This window comes from Lithobates pipiens, unplaced genomic scaffold, assembly GCF_037356315.1.
Source record: "Lithobates pipiens isolate NorthernLeopardFrog02 unplaced genomic scaffold, aLitPip1_a1.2 Scaffold_13, whole genome shotgun sequence".
NCBI lineage: Eukaryota > Metazoa > Chordata > Amphibia > Anura > Ranidae > Lithobates > Lithobates pipiens.
In genome coordinates, this window is record NW_027507718.1 from 214,881,755 (window position 1) to 214,905,875 (window position 24,121).

At 41.7% G+C, this 24,121-nt stretch overlaps 1 protein-coding gene across 1 annotated transcript in view; it reads right to left on the reverse strand.

Moving 5' to 3' along the window:
- Nucleotides 1-24,121, reverse strand: part of SH2D4A (SH2 domain containing 4A) — a 174,252-nt gene that overhangs the window by 77,501 nt on the left and 72,630 nt on the right. The window contains exon 4 of the mRNA XM_077476200.1: nt 15,873-16,032. Within this exon, the coding sequence (XP_077332326.1) occupies nt 15,873-16,032 (160 nt within the window). The remainder of the gene's footprint in view (nt 1-15,872; nt 16,033-24,121) is intronic.

A 24,121-nucleotide genomic window follows, 5' to 3' on the forward strand; every position in this document is an offset into this window, starting at 1 on the left:
AGAGATCATATTGGCTCTTATTGAAGTGGTGCACGCTACCTTAAAAATAGAATAGCCTTAGCTTCCACAAGTGTTGCTACTAGCCTGGGATCCCAAGGCTGAAAAAACATTTCAAAGGACAAACTTGAAGGTCATTTATACAGAGACTGCAATCATCCTGATAAACGCTTCACTCCTCCTAAACATTTTATGAACCAATACTCATTTGAGGTTGCTTTTATCAAAAAGTGGGTCATCCCAATTGTGAACAAAATAGAAAAATATTGATAAATGTTTGGATTTAGAATGTGCTTTCACAGGGTGACAATGAGTGCACAAAATAGTAATGTGCCAACGTCCCGATGTTGCTTATAAAAAGGGGGAGAACTAATCAATTGGACTTTTAAAGGCACATGGATAGCTGATCTAAAAATAGGTAGATGTATTTAATAAAGTATATAAAAACAGTTACATATAGAGAATAAATAGAGTTGGTATTGGTACACCCTTGCACAAGTCTGACACCATAGAGTAATAGTAATAACACAATAGAAAACCAAATCCACAGATAATGATCAAAATAGATTTTTAGAGGTACAATCTTCAGGTAAAGGTGTGCGTATTATGAACATATTTGGTCAAAAGTGTGAATCCGGGCGTAGGTAATTCAGTCATTTAGCTCAAATTTTTGAATCACTTGTTTGATCATGGAATTGGCACATGTGGCACCATGCGATCTAATCACTGGGGGTTACCCCAGCAGCTTGTAGATTCCTGTCTTAGGCTGGGGGAGAGAGCCTGCTTGAAATGTAATTTTCTTGCTGTGAAGTGGAGGGATAATAAGAATGTTTTCGTTCTGTCTTCCCTTCACGCAGACACGATGGTCCAAATTCAAAAGGCGACTGGTGTTGTGGAGAAACTCCTCTGTGTCCACCAACACAACCTTAGCATGGGAGGGGTGGACCTCAACGACCAGTTGGCGCCATACATAATTGCCCGTAAGGCCAGACGCTGATGTAAAAAAGTGTCCGTATATTTATTGCAATTGGCTCTGCTGAATGCTTATGTGTTATACAAAGCTCCAGGATGAACTGGATCCTTCCTTAATTCCAGGAAGAGATCATCACAGCCCTTTTGTTTCCAGGCAGTGTTGTGGCCCAACTTTGGATGCATGAGAGGCATTTTCCATATGTCCTCCCTGGTACCTCTACCTAAAGAAATCCCTAAAGAAGATGTTGTGCCTGCAGAAAACATGGATATAGGTGTGACACCCACTTTTATTGTCCCTCCTGTCCTGACCAACCTGGTCTTTGCATTGGTGAATGTTTTGAACGCTACCACACAGTAGTGGCGTATTAGTGTAGGGTACAGCATTTTACAGTCCTAGGGCACACGTAAACAGAGTCTCGAAAGAGGTGATGGCCATAACATTTAGAAAGACCCTAATCTGGATGTTTACAGTTGATATAAAAGTGCAAGAAAAAAACAAAAACATAAAAAAAAAAAGCCAAAAATAGTTTTGTTTTTATTTTTCTCCGCTCTCTATTGTTACTGTATTTTAGAACTGTAATGTTTTATTTTTACTATGTTTTTATTTGATTTGCAGGTATGGTATGTCTTTCTGCTATACTGTAATGTTACTTTGTTTTATTGTTAACCATGATTTGCTTAGCGGGTACGCCATTTAGCTGCAGCATGGGTTTATTTATTCTGACAGCAGCAGTGCCCCACGATACGTAAAGCCGCGACTCCAGAGCTGTAGGAGGTGATTTCACCACCACAGTTAAAAAAATAAAATAAATAACATATATGCCGAATCATGGGGGCAGGGGTGGAGGAGCGATTTGCTCCTAACATTAGGGGCGGATTGCCCCCATGCTTCGGTGTGCATTTTTTAGGCACAGATTGTGTTAAAAAATCAAGTTGTTTTATTGAGTTAATATTTTATCATTACCATTGTCTGCTTTTCAGGTAAGCTATTCAGCTGCAGCACTGATTTATTTATCTTGACAGCCACAGCATTTGCTCTCACGATACGAAAATCAAGACTCCAGAGCTGTAGGAGGTGATTTCACCACCACAGTTAAAGTGGTTGTAAACCCTTACAAACCACTTTGACCAACAGGTAAGCCTAGATTAAGGCTTACCTGTAGGTCCAAGAAATATCTCCTAAACCTATACGGTTTAGGAGATATTTACCTGAAGACAGCAACCGCTGTCTACGGCGCATGCGCCATAGACAGCGGCGCGCAGGAGCCCTGGGTTAGCCGCAGATTGGCTCCCATGCGCATGCGTGAGGGTGAAGTCATCGCTGCTCTGGTGAATCACAGCGCCGGATCGCATCAATTATTATCACATATTTTGTTGATCTTTTTATATATATTTTGTTCACGGGATGTTGTAAAGCCTCATACACACGGTCGGACTTTGTACAAACTTTTCCGTGGACTTTTGTACAAAGGGCGTGGTCCACAAGTTTGTATTGCATACACACGGTCGGACTTTTTGACAACAAACACGAACGTAATGACGTCACAACGTACTGACGCCGCTTCAAAAGAGGACGTTCAATGACTCCAGCGCCACCTTTGGTCAACTTCTGTATTGTAGTCTGATCTTTTGCATTGGTTCTGAGCATGCGTGTTTGTACCTTGTACAAAAGTCCGATGCTTTTGCGTACACACGGTTGGACTTTGCTCCATCGGACTTTTGTTGCCAGAAAGTTTGTCCGTTCGCACAGCCAACAAAAGTCCGATGAAAACAGAAAAAGTTTGTCCGATGGAGCATACACACAGTCGGATGTTGCTCCAAAACAGCTAATTTGCATGTTTGTTGTCAAAAAGTCCGACCGTGTGTACGGGCCTTAAGACACGCAAATACGGACCTACTTACTGTCCAGTATTACCACTTTATAGGTCTATGTCAATTTCAAAAATCGCATTGGAAATCATTAGGTTTTAACCACTATATTCCTTTTCGCGTATGGCTCCATCTATCTAATACTCATCCCAAACACTATTATGTTATAGTGGCGAGGGTTTCCCACGTTCCCTCATAGAACACACACATTAAGCTCCCTATACATTACCTTTTCAGTCTGGGTGGCAGCACACCTAGCATTTAAATACCTGGTACTCTTTGAATCTATAGACCTTTTAGGCTAATATTTCCTAAGCTAGTACTGCGCACCACTACTCTTTTGCCTTTCTTGATTTGTTGGGGTTCAGGTACCCCTTTCTCAGTGTGTGCAGCGGTACAAAAACCATATTTCTTCCTGATTAGGCGCAGGAATAACTCTTTTATATCACAGCGCCGGAGCTGCGAGACCCACCAAGAAGATGGACGCTCAGAACTACAGGGGACAGCGGTGACTTCGCTGGCTCCTGTGCCAGGTAAGTGACACATAATGGACTACTATGCAATGCATAGTAGTCCATTATGCTTTACCTTTGCAGGGAATCAAAGAGGAAGTAAACCCATCAGGAAGAAAATGGTGCATGTATGCCATCATTAGAAGTGGGTGGATGAAGGGCGGTATTCTAATGATGGGCATACCCACTGATCAAGCTCTTTTTTTTGTTCAGCCCACAGGCTGCATGAAAAAAAGAACATTACAATATATGCCCAACAAGGACCAGCAACGTACTGGTAGGTTGCTGGACTTTGAGTGGTTATACCAGAATGATGCCTGCAGGTTTAGGTATCATTTTGGTATCATTCTTTTCAGCCAGCCGTCGGCTTTCATGTAAAAGCAATCCTAGCAGCCAATTAGCATCTAGACTGCTTTTACAAGCAGTGGGATTGAACGTTCCCCCCCTCTCCTGTCCCAACAGGGAACCCAAGAATGCAGCCAGTGGTTCCGTCGGCTTACCAGACCAGAATGGCTCCAATCTACTCTATGGCCCAAGAAACCGGACGTCACAAGCATTTCATGACTTAGGTTTCACCGGATATAAACAGTGCCATTGGGAAAGCATTTTATCACATCAATCTTGGTGTGGTCAGATGCTTTGAGGGCAGAGTCTAGGGCAGGGGTAGTACCTGTCACTGTTGCCATCATAGGGGATATATAAATTCCCTGAGATAACAATAAAAAATAAACAAACATTAAAAAGTTTAACAATAAAATAAAAAAGCAAAATAAATAATAATAAAAAACAAAAACAGCAATTGCACCATGCATGTGAGGTATCACTGCGAAGGTCAGAGCAGTAAGTTTATCAGTATACCTTCTCTGTAAATCTAAAGTGTTAACCTGTAAATGATTTTAGAAATGTATATAGTTTGTCGCCGCTGCATGTTTGTGTGCAATTTTAAAGCATGTCATGTTTGGTATGCATGCACTTGGCATAAGATCATCTTTTTTTATTTCATAAAACATTTGGGCAATATAGTGTGTTTTAGTGAATTAAAATAAAGAAAGTGTTTTTTTTTTCCAAATAAATTGCGTTTGAAAAAACGCTGCGCAAATACCGTGTGAAAAATTAATTGGACCCATTTTAATCTGTAGGGCCTTTGCTTTAAAAAAAAAAATATAATGCCAGGACAGTTCAACCCCCCCACCAAATGACCCCTTTTTGGAAAGTAGACACCCCAAGCTATTTGCTGATGGGCATGTTGAGTCCATGGAATATTTTATATTTTGCCACAAGTTTCGGGAAAATTACAAACTTGTCACTAAATTATATATTGCTCAAACATGCCAAGGGCATATGTAAACTTACATTCCGCTGCTTCTCCTGAATATGGGGATACCACATGTGAGACTTTTTGTGAGCCTAAGACCCCTTTCACACCAAGGGAGTTTTGCAGGCGCTATAGCGTTAGAAATAGCGCCTGCAATCCGCCCTAAAACAGCTGCACCATTGTCTGTAGTGTGAAAGCCCGAGGGCTTTCACACTGTAGCGGTGCGCTGGCAGGACATCAGGAAAGTCCTGCCAGCAGCTTCTTTGGAGCGGTGAAGGAGCGGTGTGTTTACTGCTCCTCCACCGCTGCTCCCCATTGAAATCAATGGGGCAGCACTGTATTACCGCCGGCAAATTGCCGCTATTGCGGCGTATTGCCGGCGGTTTTAATCATTTCTCGGCCACTAGCGGGGGTAAAAGCGCCCTGCTAGCGGCCGAAATGCGCCGCAAATCCGACAGTAAAAGGCCGCTAAAAATAGCGGCATTTTACCGCCGATACTATGGGCGGCGTGGTGTGAAAGGGGTCTAACTGTGTACAGGACCACAAAAACCAAGCACCGCCTTCAGGCTTTCTAAAGGCATAAAATTGTGATTTTATTCCTCACTACCTATCACAAATAGAGCTTTCTTTTGGTGGTATTTGATCACCTCTACAGTTTTTATTTTTTGCGCTATAAACAAAAAAACTCATAATTTTTTACTTTTTGCTATAATAAATATCCCCATTAAAATATATTAAAAAAACTTAATTTTTTCCTCAGTTTAGGCTGATACATATTCTTCTACATATTTTTGGTAAAAAAAATAAAATAAATCACAATAAGCGATTGATTGGTTTATGCAAAAGTTATAGCGTTTACAAAACAGGGGATATTTTAATGGCATTTTATTAATAATTTTTCTTTTTTTACTAGTAATGGTGGCGATCAGCGATTTTTATTGTGACTGCGACATTATGGCAGACACATCGGACATTTTTGATACAAATGCACTGATTCCTGTGTAAATGACACTGGCAGTGAAGGGGTTAACCAGGAGGTGGCAGTGTAGGGGTTAAGTGTGTCCTAGAGGCGTGCTGCTAACTGTGGGGGTTATGGCTGTGTTTTACAGATCATTGATCTCTGCTCCAATCACAGGGGGCAGAGATCAGTGTCACTTGTTGCTAGGCAGAACGAGGAGATGCTGTTTACATCGGCATCTCCCCGATCTTCCTCCCCATGAGACGATCGCAGGTATCCCCGCAGCAATAGAGTCCGCAGGACCCGCGATCGGACTCACGGAGGTCCCGACAGGCACGCACGCGATGGCACTGCGGCAAATTCAAAGGGACGTACCTGTACGCCCATTTGCCTTTCTGTGACATTCGGCCGACGTAGTACATCGTCGTTCGCCGGTCGGGAAGCATTTAATAATCAATTTAAAAAAGGCAGAAAAGACACAAGTTGTGTACATCTGCGAACACCTGCAGTAACCAGCACTGTTATTCACATATAGCTGTTAATCCCAGTAGCAGGAATCAGTGGATTTCTGTTACTGAAATTTTCGCCAAGAGTAAACGCCAGTGCAAATACAACCTCAGCAAAAAAAAAAAAAAGTAGTTACTGACAAATTAGTGAAAAAGTTAAATGCTTTGGCCTATATCCATTGCTGTGCTCATGGATTATGGATTTCCTAACAAACGGGTCACAAATCGTGAGAATAGAAGAACAGAAGCCTAATACTATTATTGTAAATACAGATGTACCACAGGGATGTGTGTCGAGTTCAGCCCTGTTTACATTGTTTATGCATGACTGTACAGACATGCGCCTAACACTCTAGTGAAGTTTGCTGATAACACTCTTATGAGATAAGGAGACAGCTCATAGGCAGGAAATTCAACATTTGGTTGAGTGGTGTACAGAAAAGGATTTTATACTAAATACTGCTAAAAACAAAAGTAGTAATAGTGGATTATAGAAGATCAAGAAAGATCAACCATTGCACAGTTTATACAGGTGCTGAGGAGTTGGAAAGGGTGGACACTATTACATTTTTGGGAGTGCGTATTATGAGTTGTCATAGTCTCAAAATACTTTTGTGTAGAAAAAGCACAGCAGAGGCTGTTTTTCTTTTGGAGGCTGGATTGCCTTTAAGGCTTCTGATCAATTTCTATCATTGTACCACTGAGAATATTTTTCTCAGCTGCGCTGTAGTGTAGTATGCCAGCTACAGGGCAGAAGATAAAAAGTGCCTGCCTCGTGTGATGAAAACAGAACAGCAGATCATAGGTGTGGCGTTACCAAATGGGGACACAGCATATGCCAGCAGATTAAAAAAGCAGGCAAAAGCTATTAGTAGTGATCCAACACACCCAGGTTGTCCCATTGCCAACAGGAAAAAGATACAGAGCAGTTAAAACACATACTAATTGCTTAACGTATAGTTTTTCCCCTAGGGCTGTATTGTCCATAACCTCACCAGGTACTGCGCTTTAGGAATTTTATGTGAAATTTACATTTTTTAAATAACATTTTTTATTTTGGTATATATTAACAGATATGTGGGCATGTGTATGTATGTGTGGTTTTGTTAAAGTGGTTGTAAACCCATGGGGGGGAAGCAACCTGCAAGGCAAAGGCATAATGAGCTAGTATGCATAGCATATTAGCTCATTATGGATAACATACCTGAGAACGAAGCCCCCGAAACAGTCCTCCATCTTCATGTCTGCTGCTGCCATGGATCCCGGAGTGACTTCCGGGTCTCGCTGCTCCGGCGCTGTGATTCGCCGGAGCAGCGATGATGTCACTCCCACGCATGGGAGCCGATACTCGCGGCATATCGCCGCGATCTGCGGCCTGCCCAGTGCGCCTGCGCGCCGCTGTCTATGACGCATGCGCTGAGACAGTGGTGGCCGTCTTCGGGTAAATATCTCCTAAACCGTATAGGTTTAGGAGATATTTCTTGGACCTACAGGTAAGCCTTAATCTAGGCTTACCTGTAGGTCAAAGTGGTTTGTAAGGGTTTACAACCACTTTAAGAAGTGTTCCATTTCTGTTGTAAAGAGTATCCTGATAAATGTTGTTGTATGTATACAATGACAAAGTATATTATCTTATAAAGACATTATGCCATCTATCAATTCATCTGTCATGTAAAGCTGGTCATACATGGTTGCCTTGCCACACATTCTTGGCTGATGCAGGGATCTTCCCTGCTGCATCACTGTAGTCAGACAGCCGGAGTCAGTATAAACTGATCAGCACTACAGCCAATTGGTTGATCGAAGCAAAAATTTTCAGCAAGCCCAAATCATGAGAAGTCAATCGCTAGATCAGCTTATCATGAATAGGAACTGACTGAATTTCATTCTATCTGCATGGCCAGCTTTACTCTCAGTTATAAAACGCATTTGCATTGTAAATAAACATTTATGGTATTTACTTTCATAGTATGAGGCCTATTAAGATTTGACTCTATCAATTGATATAAAGTCAGCCAACACATAGCAATTTGTAAATTCTCACAAGTTAGTGAACTTTGAATTTTACTATCAGCCTTGAATAAAGACACATGTTAGTAAGGAAGGTAATTGACTGGACTTGAACTTTGGCTGAAAAATCGATGTGGATAGGTTCTTGCATCATGGAACCATTTACCTGTGAAATCTGTAAAACATTCCCTGATGCTTACCTCATGTGAACAATTGGGAACTTCCACTACTGTCATGAAAATGTGACACTGAGTCATAGTCTGAGCAGAAAACTGTCCTAATCTAATCTAACTTTTTGTTTACACAAGTTGTCAAGTAAATGTAGCAAATGCAAAATCAGTAAGGCTCCTTTCACACAAGAGGTCCGATCAGGTCTGGCTGTCCATTTTCAGTCAAATCTGATTGTACCCCCCTTCTCTTCTATGGCATGCCGGATATAACCTGACTTGTGTCCGCTCAGGCCCCTTGTAAATGCGAGGTCCAATAGGGTCCGGCTGTCTGTTTCTCAGCCAGACCTGATAGGCCCTTTCATTCATCTCTATTGAATGCTGGGTGTAAACGGATATGTGTCCGTTTGTACCCGGCTACCTCTGGATCCAAGCCAATAAAAAAAAAGCAAGGGAATCTGCTCCCTTCCGGCTGGCCAGATCAGATCAGAGGGCAGTCGTGTGTAAATGGACAGATGGTCCATTTACATCCAGCTGCCCATAAAGCAGAGCGAGCTGTGCAAAACCGGATTTGGCTTGTTTGAAGGGGACCTAACAGGTAAAGTAGGAAAAGGACTAGAAAATACATCTTTGAGAAGTTTTGTGCTAATTTACACTTACATCTCCATCGGCTTGACATACGGTGCCTTGAAAAAGTATTCATACCTCTTGACAATTTCCACATTTTGCCATGTTACAACCAAAAACGTATGTGTATTTTATTGGGATTTTGTGATAGACCAACACAAAGTGGCACATAATTGTGAAGTGGGAAGAAAATGATAAATGGTTTCTAACATTTTTTACAAATAAATATGTGAACAGTGTGGCGTACATTTGTATTCAGCCTCCTTTACTCTAATAGTCCTAACTAAAATCTAGAAGTCTAGAAGCCTTCAGAAGTTATATAATTAGTAAATGGTGTGTCTGCCTGTGTGTAATTTAATCGCAGTATAAATACAGCTGTTCTTTGATGCCTTCATCTCAAGGAGCACTGTTCAAGCCATCGTCCAAAATTGGAAAGAGTATGGCACAACTGCAAACCTACTAAGATATGGCAGTACACCTTAACTGAGAGGCCGGGCAGGCAGAGCATTAATCAGAGAAGCAGCCTAGAGGCCCATGGTAACTCTGGAGGAGCTGCAGTGATCCACAGTTCAGGTGAGAGAATTTGTCCACAGGACAAATATTAGTGCACTCCACAAATCTGGCCTTTATGGAAGAGTGGCAAGAAGAAAGCCATTGAAGTCCCGTTTGCAGTTTGTGAGAATTAAACTTTTTGGCCTAAAAGCAAAACGCTATGTGTGGAGGAAAACTAACACTGCACATCTGCACATCACCCTGAACACTCCATCCCCACAGCGAAACAGGGTGGTGGCAGCATCATGTTGTGGTGATGCTTTTCTTCAGCAGGGACAGGGAAGCTAGTCAGAGCTGATGGGAAGATGGATGGAGCCAAATACAGGGCAATCTTAGAGGAAAACCTGTTAGAGTCTGCAAAAGACTTCAGGCTGGGGTGGAGGTTCACCTTCCAGCAGGACAACAACCCTAAACATACAGCCAGAGCGACAATGGAATGATTTAGATCAAAGCATATTCATGTGTTAGAATGGCCCAGTCAAAGTCCAGACCTAAATCCAATTGAGAATCTGTGTCAAGACTTGAAAATTGCTGTTCACAGACGCTCTCCATCCAATCTGACAGAGCTTGAGCGATTTTGAAAAGAAGAATGGGCAAAAATGTCACTCTCTAGATGTGCAAAGCTGGTAGAGACATACCCAAAATGACTTGCAGCTTTAATTGCAGCAAAAGGTGGATCTACAAAGTATTGACTCAGGGGGGCTGAATACAAACGGACGCCAAACTTTTCACATATTTTGAAACACTTTGAAAACCATTTACCATTTTCCTTCCACTTCACAATTATGTGCCACATCGTGCGTGTTGGTCTATCACATAAAATCCCAATAAAACATTTAAGTTTTTGGTTGTAAGATGACAAAATGTGGAACATTTCAAGGAGTATGAATACTTTTCAAGGCGCTGTAATTGTTCTCCAATGGGACAGAGGTAGTCCAGCAGAAAGTGTACTATTTTTCTTATTAACACAATATGAACACAGCAAGTGGACGAGTTGGGTAATGACTTTTGAAAATAAAAATAAAAATGTTAAATGAAGAAGTCTCACTGGACTTCAACAACTTTTCTGTAATCCTTTAGGGCAGTGGTCTCCAAACAGCGGCCCGAGGGCCATATGCAGCCCTTTGCTTGCCTTTATCTGGCCCTTGGGGCACTATCCCTACCACTGATACAAGACACTATTCTGCCATCTGACACTGACAATTGAGCACCATTTCTCCCACTGACACCACTAATGGGGCACTATTCCTCCCACTGACACCACTAAAGGGGCACTATTCCTCCCACTGACACCACTAATGGGGCACTATTCCTCCCACTGACACCACATGTTACTCCCACTGATGCCAGGAAAATTTTCACTCCCGTTGGTCCAAGTCCAGCCCTCCTAGAGCCTGAGGAAAAATAAACTGGCCCTTTGTTTAGAATGGTTTGAGACCCCTGTTTTAGGGCACCAAGTACATGTAGCACTTGGAATCTGTACTGCCATTGCTAAGCAGCTGTCACGGTTCCTACCGAGCCATGCAGACGGACAGGCATGGTCATGCCCCAAGTGGCTCAAGGAGGTATTGGACCCATGACTTTCGGTTTACTGCTCCTGTTGCTTTGCCTCTGAGCCACACCTAAGTTCATTATTCATCCTGGTTTCCAGCTATGCTTTGTCCTGAATGCAGCACTGAGGGCTATACTCTGTACCTTGCTTTGCAATTAGTACCTGTCACTCCTGGTTCAGCTGAGGCGGGTTTATCAAATCAGCTGGGTATAAAACACTGCCTCACCCTGAATGCTGGTGCAGTTCATTGTCTCTTGCATTGCCAAAGATTCCTGTGTTCTTGTTTTCAAGTTGCAGTGTTCAAAGACTGACCTCGGCTTCTGACCTTGGCTCTGTTCATCGTTAACTCTGATTTCTGGAATCCCTGACTACAGCTTCACTTTGATAATCCTTTGGTAAATTCCTGTCAAGCTCCCGTGCACAAATTCACAGCCCGGGTAGCTTTTGACCTTACCATGGGCTGTGTGTATTTGCAAGGTGAGCATACATCTCTGCACTATGTACTCCAACCAAGGTAAGCCCTTACAGCAGCATGATCAAACAGTCCATCATCTACCTCCCTTTTCCCTTTTGACATTGTTTCTAGGAATATGAGACAGATTTGTGATTGATGGCATTGATCATAATCAGCTGGGGCAACTCTGGAGACCAGCATTGCCATTCACAAAAGATAACACAGCCTATGGTCTATCTGCAACTGCATTGAAACACACACATCCCTGGTTGATGGATTGTACAGTGCTGTGATTGGCCAGGATTTTTAAGCAAAGTACTGTATAAATATATATATTTTTTTAAACAAAATTATATTCTCATCAAGGTAGCACCTGAAAAGCCCCTAAAGAACATTTCTCTGCTGGTGTTATTGTCCATGTTCTCAAAGCCTTTATTTAGTACCAGTTCTAAAGGATTCAACACACAACAGATTGATCATGTTGCATTCACAACTGTCTATTAATTAAAAGCTATTGATCATTTTGGATATGTGCACTGGAACCTCAAATTGCAACTTCCTACTATAATTTTTGGAAGATATGAAACTAAAAATAATAGGATTTAATCAAACTATTCTTGAAACAGTTCTCAGCTGACGCATCCATAAATAAGAACACCCAACTCATACAGAGAAGGAAAAAAAGCAGAACCTACCTATTCCAAATTTATTCAGGGGGACCCACGGCATTTCTAACTTGTCAAACTGATATTGTGCATAAAAGAAGCTAATGAATGCCTAGTACACACGATCAGAAAATCCGAGAAAAATGCCACTTTCAAAACTATTGGACGATAAATTTGATCATTAGTACACAACTTTCGAAAGCCAATCACGACAGTTCATGTGAGGTTATCCGAAGGGACAAACAAACTTTTCTCTTAGGATACCAGAATGAACGATTTTCAATTAATCCATACAGTATTCGTCCAAAAAAAAACAAACAAAAAAAAAAAAAAAAACAGGAAAAGCAAGACCACGTATTTTTAGAAATTAAAGAATACATTACTATACAATACATCACTTCCAAAGTTGTATTCTATCCGCCAAGAATTTATAGAACTTTAGTAACTTCTTCATTTTCAATATGAGACTAGCATGCAAAAAAACAAAAAAACGGACCATCAATCGTCCGATATTTTCATTGTGTGTACGAGGTTTAAGTGGCAGCAATCTGCCCAACTCATAGGCACCACCCAGTTCAGGTGGTTACCTTGCCTCCTAATTTTTTTTTTATAAATAACTTAACAGGAGGCCTTTTTCCTCTGCAGAGATCGGTATAACCAATTGTACCTCTATGTCATCATAATAAAAGGACCTATGTAACACAACAAAAACGGTTATTAGAGTAATGGTAAACAACAAATCATACTCAGAATTTTGGTGGTTAGCAGCACATGCCCAAACACAGATCCTTACCACCCTTGGGGGCAACTGAGGAGGCTATCGGCTACCTTAGACAGCACTCATGTCCCATGCAGGACACTTCATCCTCAATGCAGCCTAGTAAGTCTGGTAAAACCACAAGCTCATATTACTGAGCTCCAGGGCCATCTTTAAGGCAGGGCAAAAGGGGCAGTTGCCCTGGGTCCTGTCATTGTTGTGGGGCCCAAAGCAGCTGCCTCATACTTGCCAACTATCCCAGTTTAAATTCCCTTGTCCCTTGAAGTTTTAGTCCTGTGATGTGTCCTGGTATCTCCGTGTGAAGTGCTGGTACTAATGCTGCTCAACTCTGCTCTATTGATGTGTACAGATGACTCACCTGCAGACCCTGTGTTTACATGTAAATAACCAGCATTCATATGTAAATAGTGGTGGCATTACTAAATAAATAGTTGCGGCTGGCAGCATTGATATGTAAATAAAGGCAGCATTCATATGTATATCATGCTCCCCTGCAGTGAGATGATGTGCTATAATCTCTAGCAACTAATCAGTGAGCCGTTATCTGGTCTGTAACCTCTAGCAACCAGTCAGTAAGCAGTAATGATATGCTGCTGGCAACCAATCATAATTTCTGCCTGATCTGATACAGTAAACTGATTTTAAGTCTAGCTGCTAGTTAAAGCATGTCTCAGAGCAGGTGGAGAGTGAAATTGTGAAATTGCATGGGGGGGCCCCAAGACAATTTTTGCCCAGGGTCCAATCAATATTAAAGATGACCCTGCTGAGCTCCTTGCTCAACCACTACGCCTGTCATATAGGGGTGGTAAAAATGGCCACCTCAGGCTGCATCCACCTCCTGCATGGCCCTGCCTGTACACCTGCTGTACTGTGCATTTGCTGTATGCATGAATCAGAGAATGCAAATCTGATATAATACATTTTCAAAAAAAAGTATAACTGACGAGAGCAATCCTTCATAAATGTTCACCTAATAAAGAATTGTGCTACACAAGGTCATTGTGCTTTGTTCTACACCTTTTAACACTAGAAGAATTTTTTTTTTTTTTTTAAACCAAGGTAGTTTCGTATGCCTTTTAAAGGAAGTTAATCTTTAACCAAGATCAAAGAATTTCCCATGCTCACTGAAAGCTAACGTGATCACAGCAAAATCCATTTTTTTAAGACTATCGGACTCTACATAGTGCATACAGTATCTCACAAAAGTGAGTACACACTTCACATTTTTGTAAATATTTGATTATATTTTTTCATGTGACAACACTGAAGAAATGACACTTTGCTACAATGTAAAGTAGTGAGTGTACAGCTTGTATAACAGTGTAAATCTACTGTCCCCTCAAAATAACTCAACACACAGCCATTAATGTCTAAACCGCTGGCTACAAACGTGAGTACACCCCTAAGTGAAAATGTCCAAACTGGGCCCAAAGTGTCAAAATTGTGTGTTTATTATTTTCTAGCACTGCCTTAACCCTCTTGGGCATGGCATTCACCAGAGCTTCACAGGTTGCCACTCAAGTCCTCTTCCACTCCTCTGACAACATCTCGGGGCTGGTGGATGTTAGAGACCTTGCACTCCTCCACCTTCCGTTTGAGGATGCCCACAGATGCTCAAGAGGCTTTACGTCTGGAGTAATGCTTGGCCAGTCCTTCACCTTTACCTTCAGCTAGCAAGGCAGAGATCGTCTCAGTGTCGTGTTTGCAGTCTTTATGTTGGAATACTGCCCTGCGGCCCAGTCTCTGAAGGGAGGGGATCATGCTCTGCTTTAGTATGTCACAGTACATGTGACATACTGAAGCATACTGACTGTAGGCAAGACAAACTTGTCTCTGTACTCCTCACCTGGTTGCCACCACACACGTTTGACACCATCTGAACCAAATAGGTTTATCTTGGTCTCATCAGACCACAGGACATTGATTACTGGAACCATGTTCTTAGTCTGTCTTCAGCAAACTGCAAGCTTTCCTGTGCATAATCTTTAAAAAAGGCTTCCTTTGGTCAAGACAGCCATGGAGACCAATCTGATGCAGTGTGCGGCGTATGATCTAAGCACTGACAGGCTGACATCCCAAGCCTTAAACCTCTACAGAAATGCTGGCAGCACTCAAACATCAATTTCCCAAAGACAACCTTTGGTTATGACACTGAGCACGTGCACTCAACTTCTTTGGTTGACTATGTCGAGGCCTGTTCTGAGTGGAACCTGTCCCGATAAACCGCTGTATGGTCTTGGCCACTGTGCTGCAGCTCAGTTTCAGGGTCTTGGCAATCTTCTTATAGCCTAGGTCATCGCGATGAAGAGCAACAATTCTTTCTTTCAGATCCTCAGAGAGTTCTTTGCCATGAGGTGCCATGTTGAACTTCCAGTGACCAGTATGAAAGAGAGCGATAAAACCAAAACTTAAACACATCTGTTCCCCATTCACACCTGAGACCTTGTAACAGTCACATGACACCAGCGAGGGAAAATGGCTAATTGGGACCAATTTGGACATTTTCACTTAGAGGTGTATTCACTTTTGTTGCCAGCGGTTTAGACATTAATGGCTGTGTGTGAGGGGGACAGCAAATGTACACTGTTATACAAGCTGTACACTCACTACTTTACATTGTAGTAAAGTGTCATTTCTTCAGTGTTGTCACATGAAAAGACATAATAAAATATTTACAAAAATGTGAGGTGTGTACTCACTTTTGTGAGATACTGTATATATACACACACACTACAAGCAGGTGAGGTAAAATGTACAATAGTGATTCTTCTTAGTGCAGAGCAATCAGACCATCTCAATGGCTATATATAGAAAAACCCAAAATGGGATTGCTGCACATAACATTTATTTAAAAAAAGTCAAAAGATTACAAATCAAAAATTTATATATATATATATTTTTTTTTTTTTAGACCCACTAATACATGTCTAATGTTTACCTCATTCTCCTCATTTATTTTAATTTCTTCTGCTATTTTAGTTTCTTCTTTGGGTATAATCTTGTTTTCAGCATTTTTCTTCCACGTCTCCTCGGTTTCATTCGGTGTGTGTAGTGTCCGGGCCACTGATACCTGGGGTAAATTTTGCTCTTGTCCTTTCCTGTGAGACAAACAAAGCCATCTAAGTACTCATGCAGTAACAAATTCAAGCAAGACAAAAAACTTAGAGAGTCAACTGTAGCACTTGAAAAAACTAAAAAGTAACTTTCAGTTAAATATATTTGCATGCTACTTCTGTATTTGAGAATACAATGTTCCCATAGGTACAAAAGGAATTGAGAGAAAGTCACTGCACAGTGGAGGGAAATCCTCTTAGCTGTCACCACATATACTCCAATTCTCCCACTTTCTGCCACAGTGATAGTGGTGACTGGGACATATAGAGGAACTAGCACAGTATTCAAGAAAGCCTGACAGAAAATCTAGCCCTTCCCTATTCTATCTTACACACAGTGCTTTATATGCACTTTAACCACTTCAGCCCTGGAAAGGTTTTATCCCTCTAATGACCAGGCCATTTTTTGCAATACGGCACTGCGCTACTTTAACTGATAATTGTGCGTTCGTGCGACAATGTACTCAAAAAATATTGATTTTCTTTTTTCTCCACAAATAGCTTTCTTTTGGTGGTATATTTTGCAGTATAAGCCAAAAAAAAAAATCGACAATTCTGAAAAGAAAAAAACAAAACAAAAAAAGCACAAAGAGTACATGTCCAAAAAACAAAACAAAAAAAATCTAATTTCTTTATCAATTTAGCCCAATATGTACATATATTATATATATATATATATATATATATATATATATATATATATATATATATATATATATATATATATATACACACACACATACACACACACACATTGATTATCTCATTATAATGACATATGAAAGTGGGTGGGATATATTAGGCAGCACGTGAACATGTTGTCCCTGATGTTGAGGTGTTCAAAGCAGAAAAAATTGGCAATTGTAACAATTTGAGCGACTTTGACAAGGGCCTAATTGTAATGGCTAGACAGAGCAACTCCAAAACTATAGCTCTTGTGGGATGTTCCTGCAGAAGTCAGGAACCACCAAAAATGGTCTAAGAAAGCCAAGTACAATCCAACAGAAGCGCTACTGTACCTCAAATTGCTGGTTCCTATACAAAGGTGTCACAACACACAAGGCATCGCAGTTTGTTTCATATGGGGCTGTGTAGCCGCAGACCAGTCTGGGACCCATTTTTTACCCATGTCCACAGCCAAAAGCGCTTACAATGGGCACACACAAGCATCAGATTGGACCATCGAGCAATGGAAAAAAAGTGACCTGGTCTGAATTCCAAAATGGCTTGAGGAACTCAGCAAGGAGTTTGAGGCGTTGACATGGCCTTCAAATTCTTCAAATCACTATCCAATCAAGTATCTATGGGATGTGCTGTAAAAACAAGTCTGATCCATGAAGGCTCCAATTTGCAACTTACAGGACTTCAAGGATCTGCTACTGATGGCTTGGTGCCATGTACTACAGCATAGCTTCAGAGGTTTATTGGAGTTTATGCCTCAATGGGTTATGGTGGGAGTCATAATGGTATGGCTGATTGGTGTATATTTCAACATGTATAAATGACTGTGTAAAGCGGACCTTCAGTCATTTTTTTCATCTTTCCATCTATTAAAACTTCTGTCCTTGTCGATTTAACTTTGGATAGTAAAACATTTTTTTTTTCTGCCAGTAAAAACCTTATACAGCCCACTTCCTGTTTCTTGTCTGGTCATTAGCCTAGGCTTAGGCCATCATGCACAGCTCTCGCTCACTCTCGTGAGAGTTTGCCAGGAAGGGGAGGGGGGACGAGTCATAAGAGGGCCAATGAGAGCTGCAGGGCTGCAGAGTTGGAGGTGTACCTCTGTGTAAGCAGGCAGCTTCTTCAGCTGCCCACAGTTAAAATGGATGTAGCCATACATAGTGGAGGGAGATTTCTGCAGCATATTTGGCAAGAATGGAATCATAGTATATACAGGAAGACAGACCTGAATTTGTAGGTGGAGTCCCACCCTATAAATACCTGCCCTCAATCCACTCATCCTGTCAATGTTTCTTTTCACCTTTCTGTTTCCGGGTTCTTGACATCAGGACGCTGAGATTTCCACAAGGTTTTTATAAGAAAAGATTTGATTGTTCCCCAAATTGATCACTGAATTTGTTTTGTAGAGTAGTTGTTATCTAATAATTTCAATCCTGATACTTTTCCTGGGTTGCGTTTCAGTATCGGCAGGCTATGATAATGTTTCATGTGGATTTCTTTATACCTGCCTTTTTTAATTCTATCAATTTATTTTCTTGAAAAATGTACACATCAATGTTGATTATCCATGTCTCGACATCGATATTAGTACGATTTCATTCCACGAATTGCTACGATTTGTATCTTTTCGTATCTGCATCTCACTTAACATTGCCATTACATTGTCGTATATTCGTAGCGGTTTTCGTTCTTTTGCTTTTATAGCTCAGTACTTAAGTATATTGATGTATAAGCTTGATTAGATTGGTTACGCATGGTTTTGGGAATTTCTAATAATTACAGGTCACATTTTGAAATAAATATACACAGGGGTTGGTTGGGGATGTTTTATTCCTAATTTTATTTAGTTGTTGCTGTTGCAGTTCACCCTTTCATCAGAGAGCTATGTCATGCCAGCGGCTATGCATATTATGCTGGTCAATTTCACTTTTTCTATAAAAAAAATTAAATAATTTATGACTGTGGGCAGGTTTTGTTACTTACCCAGGGCCTACGCAACATTGACCAGGCAGTAGCTTCTTGTTTTCTGATGTTCCTTTTCTATAGTTCTTATTCTACATATCAACAGGACTCACGAAGCTCAGTTTTTTTTGGCTCAGTTAATACAGGTGGGTAGAATAGGTTCACCAATTTAGTTTACATGGCGAATAGTTTTTACATACATAACTTATTAGGTCTCATGGCGTTACACCTCTACAGTTGTTACCCGTCACGTTTATGGGTACTAACGGATTGAGATGATCATTCTTCAATTGTCTTGTGAGGTGGCAAGTATCCTCATCCGTTTCACACACGTCATACCTTACAACATATCATAACTGTTATAACTCTTGCCTGACTGTCAGAAACCATGAAACAGACTGAGACAGAAGTACAATCAAATCACACTTGTTTATTAATAAAAATAAAAAAGGTAAATAGAAAAAAGCGTAGTCAAGCATAGCCAGAGTCCTGTAGACAGATCGGGTAGTCAGCCAGTCCAAAGTTCATTAACCAGATCGGGTAATCAGCCAGGCCGGAAGTCAGGGATCCAAGGAAAGCAACCACAGGCAGGATAAGAAGCCAGGTGGGATGTCAGCAAGCCAGCCTTGAAACAAACAGCAGGAGATGGTTCCCTGTGAGGTGACCAACGCGAAGGCAAATGAAAAAGTGAGCAGGAAGGCTTTAAATAGGCAGGTCAGACGAGGATCATCGGGAACAGCTGATAACTGTGGAAAGAGAAGAGAGCTGGCAATTAGCCGACAGCTGAGCAGCCAGCCCAGAGGAGGAAGGGCTAAGCCAGCCCTGACACTGACACATTTTAAGGTATCAAAGGCCTGAGTTTATGTTTTTAATTTGCCTACTACGCCACAGGTAACTCGGACACTATCAATTTCATAAGAGTGACGTGTTCAGTCCCACACAACTTGAATTTTGGTAACTAACCCACTGTCACTATATTAAGTCCACTCGTAGCACCATATTCATGCTTGGAAAAAAAAAAAAGGGAAATATACATATTTTTGTGAATAATATATGCTCACAACAGTTTTGTTTTCAGTTACATAGGTCATGTCACAGGTGGTGGATATTGAAGACTTTGTCTCCTTCCCTCCTTCTCTGGCCGGGGGCAGAACATGGAAGCACGCCCTCCCTGAGATCCTGGACCATCCCCAAACTCCTGGCTGAATTGCAGTGCAGGGGTATCTTGTACTCAGCTTTGGCTCGCAAAGTTGAACTTTTCAGACTTTTATTCCCCAGTGCACCAGGCTCCAATGCTGAGCAAGTCACCCTATGTATGTTCGTTTCATCCCTCTCAAATTCACTCCGGGAGCTTCTTTTACAACCCCCTGTCAGGAGCTATGACCTAGGGATGGGGTCTTGGAAAACCACCCAGGCCTGGCCCCGGAGGTACCCACCGTTCCCGGGACATTCCGGGATCCCCTTGGTTTCAAGCCCAGTACCATTAGCCTCAAATAAAGCCAGTAGTACTCTGTTACCACGGCACATTTCATTCCAGTGAATATCAAGAAAGATTTTCTAGATGGTAAAGATGTAAATTTGGCTTCCCTTTTAACAGCTGCCCACAATGTAGCTGACAAGTCATATGCTTGCGGTGAGGTCTCCATGGTAGTCAAGACTAGGAACCACAGGCTTAACCGCAAACTCTCCATCCCTGATTTTGTCCTTGCTTTCAGTATTTTCAGGGATGTTATTTGCTCTGTAAGCTCACAGAGGAGGGAAGAGATTGATCTCTACCTTTAAGCGGTAGTGGAATTGGGTCAGAAATAAAGGGGGTCGGTTTTTTATGATCATCGCTTCTTTTCTACCAAGGCTGCAGCTATTTTTGCTCAACACCAAGTAGTAACAGACTGGAGCAACATAGACACAGAACTGTTTTGCTGGGCTAAGGTCACTAGTTTGTGCGACATGCCAGTCATCCACACACACTACCTACCTACCCCCCGTTCTACCAGGTATGTCCAGGGCATCCTCAAGTTCACTCCCGACCCCAGCTCATTCAGAACTTTTTGATAAGCTAGGCCACCCAATAAATTTTTGGGTAAAGCTCAGATTTGCAACAATTTCAATCATGGCACATGCAATTATAGCCAGTGCTGCCTTCTGCATGTTTGTGCCAGTTGTTACAGGGCTCACCCAAAGTCTACCTGTTCACTGAGACAAGCCAAGAACACATGACTAAGCTGCATTAAAGTGCCATACTTGCAGGCCTGTTTGGCTACTTACCCTTCCCCACGTTAAGTCAGTTTTTGGTAGATAATTTCACACAGGCGTTCATTTCACTACCGCAAGGCACTTTTGAGTGTAAAAAGTTTACCGTCATCAGCCAGTAGACATGGGGGCAGTTGATTTTCTGCTCCAGACCGAACTAGAGAAGGGTTTTATGATAGGGCCATTCTCAACAATGCCTTTCCATAATTGGAGCGTTAACACCCTTGGTCTGGTTAAAAGGAAAATTTTAAAATAAATGACGTTTAATTTATGACTTTTCAGCCCTTTATTCTTCTCACGTACCTAATCTGAATTCCTTGATTACATCTGAGAAATTTGTACTCAAATATGCGTTAGTTGATCAAGCGATACAGCGCATCATCAGCATGGGTAGGGACGCTTGGCTTTCTATGGCTGACATATCTAATGCATTCAAGCTTCTCCCAATTCTTCCCTCTCTCTGGCAGTGGTATGGTATCAAGTGGAGAGGTAGGAAGGAATTGCAATGACTGCTAGGTATGTTAAACTTTGCCATGAGGATCATTCCCCAAGGTTGGTCTTTCATTTATTGGTTGTTGGCTCTGTTAATTATAGCCCCCAACTCTGATTCTTGGGTCAAACTAGATTCAGCAGCTATAATTGGATTTACAGATTTGGGACAAGTTCCTCCAGCACTGGAACGGCATCACCATGTTCAGCCCTGCAGTGTTGGTGTTATCTCCTCAGGTTATTACTGATGCTGCAGCCACTAAAGCTATGCAGCAATTTTTCGCACTCACTGGCTAGCAGAACCATGGCTGGATGAAAACCTGGCAATTCCCAAGTTTGCGTAAACGTCAGCATTGTTTGAAATTCACCTTATAGTGTCTGCAGCGCAGGTGTGGGGGTCACCTATGGACAAGTAAAACTGTTTTCTCCACAGACAATCAGGCTACCTCTGAAATCATTAACAGAGGTAGGTCCAGTTTGTTACTCATCATGTCTTCGTATGCAGGCTCATTTGGCTGTCCTTCCAGTTCAAATTCCATATTCACTGTAGGTTCATCAGTGTTGTAGAGAATAGAGATGCTATATCCCGTTTTAATCATCCACTGTTTTTCCAACAGATTGTAGACCCACAAGCCTGTCATTCAAACTGAGGTACCCTGGGCTTGATTGTTACAATTCAATACCTGCTGGCTTTCGTAGCCTACTGCCACACACAGCCTACACTTTCTCACAACACTGTTAAGACATATTTGGCAGGGATCCAACACTGTGTCCTTGCTGCATGCCAATAGGCCCTCTATTTGTTTGGCACATCCCATTAAGGCCATTTTAAAAGGAATTCAGAAGAGTAACCCCCCTGCCCCAGCTAGCAGGCTCCCCATCATAGGGCATATATTCTGTGACACGTCTGATATGCTTATCAGGTCCCCTTTCTGGCAACTACCTAGCCTAATCCTCAAGGCAGTCAGGTATCTGGCTTTCTATGGTTTAAAATAAATTCCATGACAGCCTGAGCCACAATATTCTTGACTTGTATTCTACACATATTAGTTCAGAGGTAATCACATGTTCACATTCATCACATTTAAAAAGGCCACTCAACCTTTGTACAGGAAATGATAAAGATGCCAGTCTCAGCTATTACTGAGTCACATATGACAATAATAATTTAATTAAGGCTTCATGCAATAAATGAGAAACCAAGCTGAGATAACAGATTATTGCCTCATTTAACCTATTCAAAGTAAACAATCATCTGATTATTGCATAGACTGGCGCACCTGCAGGCTGCCAAGCCCAATCTGTTTGCTTTACGTAACAGGAAAAAAGCATAGCTTGAATTTAAAAAGTGGGACCTCACAAGCTAAATATTTCCATTGAATTTGGTTGTAGGGGCAAGTTTTTTTTTCATCATTAAAATGTATTAAATATTTATTTAAAATAAATACAGTTGAAATACTGTAATTTTCAAGCAAGTTTGTTATCAGTTATTATACAGGATTTATATAGCGCCGGCAGTTTACTCAGCGCTTTACAACATTAGGGCAGACAGTACAATTACAATACAATTCAATACAGAGGGGAATCCAAGAGCCCTGCTCGTTAGAGCTTCCAATCTAGGAGGGAGGGTCAAGTTATACAAAAGGGTAAAAGCTGTGGGGGGATGAGCTAATGGAGAAAATAGTGCAGTTGTTAGATGGAGGCAGGATAGGCTTCTCTGAAGAGGAAAGTTTTCAGGGATTGCCTAAAAGAGGATAAATTTGAGTCTGACAGATTGGGGTAGCGAATTCCAGAGGATGGGCGAGGCTCGGGAGAAGTCCTGAAAGCGGATATGGGAGGAGGTGATGAGGGAGCTAGAGAGCAGGAGGTCTTGGGAGGAACGAAGAGGGCGATTAGGTTAGTATTTTGAGACTAGGCGTTGTGGATGGATTTGTAACTTAATGTTAGTATTTTGTATTTAATCCGTTGGGCAAGTGGCAGCCAATGAAGGGATTGGCAGAGAGGGGTAGCAGACACTGTGCAGTTTGTATAGTGGATGAGTCTGGAAGCAGCATTCATGTTGGACTGAAGGGGGGGGGGGGAGGTAGTCTATTTAAAGGTAGGCCAAAGAGGAGGGAGTTGCAGTAGTCATGGCGAGAGATAACCAGGGAGTGAATCAGGAGTTTTGTGGTTTCCTTGGTTAGAAAGGGACGTAGTTTGGAGATGTCTCAGAGGTTGAGGCGGCAAGCTTTGGAAAGTGATTGGATGTGGGGCTGAAAGGAGAGTTCAGAGTCCAGGATAACACCTAGAACGCTGGAAATGGGTGGATGGTTGTGCCATTGCTCTTGACAGAGAAGTCAGGGGAAGAGGCACATGGGGAAGGGAATATTATAAGCTTGGTTTTGGACAGTTGAGTTTGAGGAAATGTTGTGACATCCATACAGATATGTCTGTTCATAAGTTAATGATGCGTGAGGAGACTGATGGAGTGAGTTGAGGGGTGGACAGATAGATTTGTGTGTCATCAGTGTAGTAATGGTATTAAAAGCCATGAGAGGCTATCAGCTGACCAAGGGAAGAGGTGTAGATTGAAAATAAAAGAGGTCCAAGAACAAAACCTTGGGGAACCCCGACGGAGAAGGAAAGAGGAGTGGAGGAAGTAGAATTGTAAGTGACACTGAAGGTGCGTTGGGATAGGTAGAATGAGAACGAC